At 45.6% G+C, this 8,849-nt stretch overlaps 1 protein-coding gene across 1 annotated transcript; it reads right to left on the reverse strand.

The window, feature by feature from the left end:
- Positions 1–2,056: 2,056 nt before the first annotated feature.
- Positions 2,057–3,674, reverse strand: LOC123446349. Its single transcript, XM_045122995.1, has one exon. It carries the CDS (start codon positions 2,664–2,666, stop codon positions 2,085–2,087), a length of 582 nt encoding a protein of 193 aa, XP_044978930.1. The 5' UTR covers positions 2,667–3,674; the 3' UTR covers positions 2,057–2,084.
- Between the last annotated feature and the right edge of the window lie 5,175 nt (positions 3,675–8,849).

Below are 8,849 nucleotides of genomic sequence, written 5' to 3' on the forward strand. Positions count from 1 at the left end.
TTTTCTAAGATTGATCTTCGTTATGGTTATCATCAATTAAATATTCATGAGCAAGATATTCCAAAGACTACTTTCACTACGAGGTATGGATTGTATGAATATACCGCTATGTCATTTGGATTGACTAATTCCCCTTCATACTTCATGAATATGATGAACAAGGTGTTTATGGAGTTCCTGGAAAAATTTGTGGTTGTTTTCATTGATGATATATTGGTGTTTTCCAAGAATAAGAAAGAGCATGAAGTGCATCTGCGTTTGGTGTTGGAGAAATTGAGGGAGCACCGGTTGTATGCCAAGTTCAGTAAATTTGAGTTTTGGCTGGATGAGGTAGCATTCCTTGGCCATGTTATATCAGGTAATGGGGTTGCAGTTGATCCATCCAAGGTTGCTGCTGTTTGTGGCGCCCTACCTGATTACCACTGTAGCCAGACGGTCGCCACGCATACCAGCCCAGGAAATCACTCTGGCATGCGCGTTTACAACGAGTATAATGAACACAGGCATTTCTATTAATGGATATGAGAGTCTTACATGATATACTACAAGGGTGATGGCAGCGGAAAAGCTCTATCTAAGGCAGCATGGTCATGGTGCGGCTCCAATCCACAGGGATCTGACTAGGTTACTCTTCTAGCCCGCGAATGCTCCGGTTCCTCGAGGACGGACGACGGATCCTTATGTGAACCTGGCCATGTTAAAGGCTGTTGAGTACTTTTGAATGTACTCGCAAGCAAAGCAAATTAACATATACACTAAGCAAAGCAATCTACGATATTCAAGCATGCATTTATTATTAGAGTAATATTACTTATCATGCATAGCTTACCTATCTAGCAGGATTGAATATCATGATATAATAGGATTATCCAGCAAGATGACTACTAAAGTAAATACGATAAGGTAAAGCATATCAAGTAAATAATTTATACTCTGAATGTTCTCCTGATCCAATCTGAGTCTGATCCAAATCCAGTCTGAATCATGTGGTCATTCGACTACTCATCTCATAGCCATCGCATGGCTAACATATCATATTCCTGACATCGTCCGATGTCTATGCATCTGAGCCGAGTTCTTCCATCATCAATACCAATTTTACGATTGACCACCTAGTGAGCTCTGTACGGGATGTCCAATACCGTGGATGCGGCTATTCGAATATATTTGACACTCCGCAGAGGTTGCGCACTTTACCCACACCATGGAGCATCTGACCTCGTGATCCCATTCGGCTGGACCAGCATTGCTCCAACGAAACCTGCCTGACTTGTGACTCTTCCATCGTACCACCGGCATTCATCCTCCCCCGGAGTCCTGCCCTGTGTGGCCCCTGTGTCCTCATGACACCTGCCACCGTCGTGGCCAAACTAAATTGTCCCAAACGGGGACGTGTGCACAAAACAATCAACTGGCTCACAAGGTTATCGCCACCTATCGGGCCAGGGTAGCATGCGCACATAACCTTCCCTATCTGGTGGTACCGGTGAAAGAGCACGCGATCAGACCAAGTCAGGGTCGTCCCATACCGGCAAATGTGGTTGCACGGATAAGCCCGGAGAGGTGACTCTAGATCAACCGACTATGTTTCACTTTAGCAGCATTTAACAAGAATGGTTATGTATCACTACAACTTGAGATGACAGCTACTATGCATTAAAATAAATTACTTTCAATTATCACATAGCAAACTATGCAAGTAATGTAAACAGTAAGTGCAATCTAACAAAAGTTTAACTATTCCTATCACATGTATGACTATTAATTAAACACGCAAGAATAACACAGAGCAATGCTTTAGGGCATATATTAGATAGTCGGCTTGCCTGGGGTTGAAGAATACTCCGGGAAGAAGTGTGGATAGTCCGTGGAAAGGATCGCCGGAAACTGTTCTCTCTCGCAGAGGGCTGATTTAGAGCAAGGGCAAAATGGTCATTTTCATAATGTGAACACATAATGAAAATGATACCAACATGACGGGCTCAGCGAGACGAAGACGTGGGCGTTAGTTTCACCTGAATCGGAGTTACGGGTGAAAAGATATGGCTAGATGAAGTTCAGGGACGAATCTCTAAAACATAACTCTACAAATAGGTCCGTGGGGATAAAACACAAAGTGTATTCCAGAAACTACGTTTTCGGGAAGTGAAAACGTATCTCCGGCCGAAGCCGCACCATTTTGCGCTTTCAGTGAAACGAAAGCGTAAAACGGAAAATGCACTTCCACTTAATCTGACTCGGGGCCGGGTTGACTCTCTCTCTCTCTCTCTCTCCAGCTGACGCAAGGGCCCCACCTCATCTCCTCCCTCCTCCTCATGTCTTCTTCTCCACCGCGACAGAGAGGCGAGGGCGCGCTCCGGCCGCCAGCATGGCCGTCGCCTCGCCGCCCGATGGGGCCGACCGTAGGGCGCACATGCTCCGCCGTCCCTCGCCACGCCCATGGGTAGCCGCGGGGCTGCTCGGCTTGGACCACACCGCCGGCACCATGGAGCTGGCCGCGGTGACGGAGGCGATGCACGGGCCCCGTGCAGGAAGGGCTTCCCGGAGGGAATGGGAATGGAGGCGGCTCCACTGGACTTGGGGCAGCTACAGACAAGGCCTAGGGAGAGAGGGGGAGGGCTACGGGCCGAATTTGCCGCGGAGGTCCGCCGGCTGCCTTCGGCCATTAATGGGGAGAGGGAGCTACGGGGCTCGAGGGAGGGGGCTAGGGCTTGCTGGTGAAGAAGAGGGACTCGGGTGGCGCCTTAAATAGTTCGGGGATGAGCTAGCCGACGTCGGCCGAGGCTCCCATAAGCTTGTCACCGTGGCGGCGATCCGGTTAAGAGGTCGGCACAAACGGCCATAGGCTAGCAGACAAAGGGGGAGAGACCTCCAGAACGCTCAAGCACATGGTGGGTAGCTCGCCGGCGCTTGCGGACAAGCCACGGACTGTCGGAGGCGACTCCCGAAGGGTCTAGGACACAGTGCACCGATTTGGCGCGCTCTGCGCGTGGTCACCATGTGGCCACGGCATTGCCACGCCTCACTCGCAGCCAAACCGTGTCCGGGGTCTTCTACTTGCTTCATTGAGTTGACTAGAGAGGTTTTCGATGGAAGTGGCTGCCAGAAATGACTGGTTGGACCTGAGAAGGTAGGTAACATCAAGGTGTTTGGAGTGGGGTGGGGGAGATTGAGCTCGTGTTGGATGCTGATCTTTTCCTTGTTGTGATCTTACATTAAGATGGGTATTGTGGCAAAGTTTCAAACCAAATGGAGGATTCTAGCAAGCGCTTGTCGTGCAAACCACCATACTGGACAGAAATGCAAACCTTAATGTGGCACTCACATACTAGCATGCATTGAGTTGAAATTTGGAGGAGGTGAATTATTTGAACATATGAAGATACTGGAAAAGTTTCAGTTCATTTGGAAATGCCAAAACAGTACTTCCTTCACAGAGGTTCCAAATGGACAGAAACTTGAAAAAATGTTGTGGAGAAATGGATAGATGGATTGAGCTGGTTTTTGGTATCCATCAGTGATTTATCAATGTTAATCACCGTGAAAACTTTCATCTCAAATAGATAAAGGAATACACCACTTCCTTTGCAACTTGCCCAAGAGGACAGAATCTGTAAATTGATGTTGTGCTCAAAATTTGAAATATGAAACTTGGGTTCTTTGTGGAAATGGGGAATATATGGATAGGAGAAGCTCCACAATTTATTTGGGATTTTTCCCGGCTACAAAAATGGTAGTTCCGTTATAAAGTTCCCAAAATGCAATTTTCCCCATTTAATAATGGCCAATATTTTTATGGGAGCTCAGAATGATCACAAACAATGTCTCCACAAGTTTTCATGAACTCTGGAGATGGATAGATATTTTCCTGAATTTAATTCCTTCAACTGACAAAAAAAGGAATTAATTATAGATGAAAAATATTGCAAATGACTTGGCAATATTCTTGCATATCCAGGGTTTATAGATGAAGGATGATCAATAGGAAAAGTTTGGAAGTCAAAAGATCAAAGGAAGTTGGGCTTCCTTTGTAAATGGAAGGATTATGGTTTCCCTTTCGGCAACTCGGAAGGCAGGATTTTGGTAGCAAAACCCTAAGAAAAGATCTTGGGTGGCAAGGTTGGACTGGAGGGAATCTCTGGTTGGATAGGGAAGGCAAGGCTAGATGACCATCTTCACATACCCAAGAGCTAGAGAAATCCGATAACACCGAGAAAAAAGACGGGAGTCAAATCCTAGAAAGGAAAAAAACACGAGCAAAAACCAGGGTGTTACAAACCTACCCCCCTTAAGAATATCTCATCCTCGAGATTTCCATGCTTACCTTCCGGTGAAGGGGGACTTACCTGAGTGCGACTTGGATCCATCAATTGTCCTACCTTCATTGGTTCTCTGGCCTTTTAACTACCTCTTCGGAGGGACTAGGTGTTGTCTCTGCACATAGCTTTCTTGAATCCTTCTCTTTCCTGTCAGGTGTACCCTTTATTCTGATGGTGGTGTTGCAGGGTGGGGTAGCGGGTACTACCAACAAACAGCTTAGTTTCCAGGGCGTGGAAGCATTTGCTTCGGCTTAATTGTAATGATTCATACCCTAACTGTCATGGGTAATCCATCCTTTCCTGGTACCAGGCTCACGTGCTCGTATGGCCTCGAGTGAATGGTAGTGGCTTTCTTTTGCCGTGTCAGAATGCTCAACCTAGTTGTGGGTTCCATATTGATGTTTCTCTCTGTCTTAGGCATTCTAACTTTGTCCTAGGTGTTCCACAATTCTAGGAACAACATGACCGAGCTATTGTTGTCATATCCCTAACTGGAGTGTCGAGCATGATCACAAAATAACCATAGGTAGTAGTTTCTTATTCCAATGATGTCATGATGTCTACGAGCTGTTGATGTTGATGTACCTTGAGTCATTCTATGTTAATGTATTTTTCAGACTTTGTTACTCGTGGAAATGGCTCTGTCATATAAAGCGTTTGTAGTCCCTATTGTGACCACTAAGCTGAGCATGGTATGGCTATCATTTGGTGTATCTTTCAGGGCATAGCCTCTTATCTTGGTTGATAGCCCATATGCATGAGGAGTGTGGCAAGCTCATTGGTACCCGTGGGTAGGGCAATGCCCTAGCCGCATATGCAAGAGTCTGACAAGGGTTGGTAATACCACCCTATTCGTGAAGTTGTATCTTGTTGACCGTCACGGAGGTTTTTTGTCCACAAGTTCTTTGGTTCTTGAAGGTTCCTTTGATGGACCTCTCATGTCCTTCTGACAATATTCCCCTATTGTTTTCCCTGTTTGTTGGCTTGTTCTCACAACTTACTCTTGCATATCTCGTAGGGGTTGCGGTGCTCATATCCTTCCTTGAAGTATGGGACCATCGTTTCTCTGGACATAGTCATTCCCGTGTACGAGTGGCTCGCATGAACTGATCCACTGGACTGCATGCTCTCAACATATGCAGGTGTAGGACAAATCCTTTCATAACCACTGAGTTCTGAGGCGGATGTATGTACCGACTAGTTCGTGCTCCTGACAAGCTTGTTGTAGGCACGATGGCATGTTGAAGAAGGCTGAATTCCTTATGCTCGAAGCTTTGTCAAGGTAGCATGCTGAAGAAGGCTGGGTATCGTGCCTCGAAAGTTTTCCTTCATGTGGCTTACTACTGAAAGTCGGGTTCCTTATGCTGGAAATCTTCTGCGGTAGCACACTTACACCAGAACCCTTGTGTACACAGCCAGATCTATGGTCGATTCTGGCTTCCTTCTCAGGTATCCGGGATTTTACCCATAGCAGATCCAAAACTTGATATAGTCCATACCTTGACTGGAGATATTCCATTGGTCATGCACATCACTTGTCCTTCTGCTGGTCTGATTATTGTTGTTGTAAAGGTTGCATGACTAACGCAGACCTCATGTCGTTAATCAATTCAGAATACCCTTTGCATTCAACCCAGGTGTTGCCGATAGTAAGAAGTTGATAGATAATTCCATTTGGTTCAGCTGAGCTTCCAAGCATGTGAAGTTCTCATTGATTGTAGCAACCGCAAACTTATCCATATTCCTCGCAAACCTTGTTCACAGAACCCAGAAAATTTTATATTTGCACCGATGTACTTCAAGATTTGCTTTGAATTTGTACCAACGTACCAGAGTTCTGTTGCTGCTTTTGGCTCATTCACATTCTTGAAATATGTCCTTGGTGGGTGATAAATGATTTTTGGGTTCACTACGAAAAGACTCAAGGTTCACTTCCCTGACTGAAATAAACCCTGTATCGCGGACGAAATAATTTGTCCCTACTTATGTTCATTCTTGGTAGCTCATTTGCATGTTCCTTAAGCGTGATTTGTTCTAAGGAAAACTCTCTGAGGTATATTCTGGCCTTGTCTGTTCCACATATATTCTGCCTTCGACTCATTCTTCATTCCTAGCATATTCGGTGCTGCTATTCTCAATACTAGGCAGTTGGCTTGGCTTGACTCTTGCTGAATCCGGATTATTGGGTATTATCCAAGTTGTATGATGATCTTCTTAGGCAACTCTTGCAGATGGATCCAGTCGGAGCGAAGAAACGGAACCAACAAACGAAACAAAACCGCAAAAAACCAAAAAACAGAGGAAGCTCAAATGTTGCGGACCTTACACACATGGCTAAGGATCCACTAGTATAACTATTATAGCGCACTCAATGTACCTCTAAGGATTTAGAAGCGAAACCACACAATGCTCCTGGTAGCATTGGTGGCAAGCTCCTACTACTTCCTTAGAGAACATCACACTCGATGCAGGACCATAGCCAAAGTGGCTTAGTCAACGTTCCTAAGGTTGTCGAGGAGAGATAGAATTTATAAGCGCTTCCGAAAGGAAACTAGAGTAAATAGAGAAATGCCATGGCTAGCAAGCAGGGTGAGGATATCTTGTTTACCTAGGGGTTTCAGGGCTCATAGGTCGTTGTCGGGAGCGAGCATTTCACACCGGAGGCAAGGGCCACGAGAGTTGGGGTGTGATGGAGCCAAAGACCTATGGGGTTGCCTTATGATCAATAGTAGTCGTGCCAGGTGGCAAAGATGGCTGAAACCCATCCGGGCTTCCTACTGAACACAAGACAGTGAAGTTTGGCTAGGTAACCTATAGTCAGCCTGGCTGCTCTGATACCAATCATTGTGGTGCCCCGCCTGATTACCACTGTAGCTAGACAGTCGCCACGCATACCAGCCCAGGAAATCACTTTGGCATGCGCGTTTACAACAAGTATCATGAACACAGACATTTCTATTAATGGATATGAGAGTCTTACATGATATACTACAAGGGCGATGGCAGCGGAAAATCTCTATCTAAGGCAGCATGGTCCTGGTGCGGCTCCAATCCACAGGGTTCTGACTAGGTTACTCTTCTAGCCCGCGAATGCTTCGGTTCCTCGATGACGGACGATGGATCCTTGTGTGAACCTGGCCATGTTAAAGGCCGATGAGTACTTTTGAATGTACTCGCAAGCAAACCAAACTAACATATACACTAAGCAAAGCAATCTATGGCATTAAAGCATGCATTTAATATTAGAGTAATATTACTTATCATGGCATAGCTTACCTATCTAGCAGGATTGAATATCATGATATGATAGGATTATCCAGCAAGATGACTACTAAAGTAAATACGATAAGGTAAAGCATATCAAGTAAATAATTTATACTCTGAATGTTCTCCTGATCCAATCTGAGTCTGATCCAAATCCAATCTGAATCGTGTCGTCATCCGACTACTCATCTCATAGCCATCCCATAGCTAACATATCATATTCCTGACATCATCTGATGTCCATGCATCTGAGTCGAGTTCTTCCATGATCATTACCAATGTTACGGTTGACCACCTAGTGAGGTCTCGACGGGATGTCCAATACCGTGGACGCGGCTATTCAAATAGATTTGACACTCTGCAGAGGTTGCGCACTTTACCCACACCATGAAGCATCTGACCTCATGATCCCATTCGGGTGGACCAGCATTGCTCTAACGAAACCTGCCTGACCCGTGACTCTGCCATCGTACCACCGGCATTCATCCTTCCTCGGAGTCCTGCCCTGGGTGGCCCATGTGTCCTCATGACACCTGTCGCCATCGTGGCCAAACTAAATTGTCCCAAAAGGGGACGTGTGCTAAAACAATAAACTGGCTCACAAGGTTATTGCCACCTGCCGGGCCAGGATAGTGTGCACGCATAACCTTCCCTGTTTGGTGGTACCGGTGAAAGAGCACATGATCAGACCAAGTCAAGGTCGCCCCATACAGGCAAATGTGGCTGCACGAATAAGCCCGGACAGGTGACTCTAGATCAACCGACTACGTTTCACTTTAGCAGCATTTAACAAGAATGGTTATGTCTCACGACAACTTGAAGTGACAGCTACTATGCATTAAAATAAATTACATTCAATTATCACATAGCAAACTATGCAAGTAATGTAAACGGTAAGTGCAATCTAACAGAAGTTTAACTATTCCTATCACAGGCATGATTATTAATTAAACACGCAAGAATAACACAGAGCAATGTATTAGGGCATATATTAGATGGTCGAGTTGCCTCGGGTCGAAGAATACTCCGGGAAGAAATGTGGAGAGTCCGCGGAAAGGATCATCAGAAACAGTTATCTCTCGCACAGGGCTGATTTAGGGCAAGGAAAAAATGGTGATTTTCAGAATGTGAACACATAATGAAAATGATACCAACATGGAAGTCTCGACAAGACGAATACGTGGGCATTGGTTTCACCTGGATCGGAGTTACGGGTGGAAAGATATGGCTAGACGAAGTTCAGGGACCAATCTGTAAAACATAACT

This window comes from Hordeum vulgare, chromosome 4H (assembly GCF_904849725.1).
Source record: "Hordeum vulgare subsp. vulgare chromosome 4H, MorexV3_pseudomolecules_assembly, whole genome shotgun sequence".
NCBI classification, from domain to species: domain Eukaryota; kingdom Viridiplantae; phylum Streptophyta; class Magnoliopsida; order Poales; family Poaceae; genus Hordeum; species Hordeum vulgare.

Excerpts from the sequence above, each read along its gene's own strand:
- LOC123446349 (XM_045122995.1), bottom strand. The coding sequence starts at position 2,666 with ATGGCCGAAGGCAGCCGGCGGACCTCCGCGGCAAATTCGGCCCGTAGC.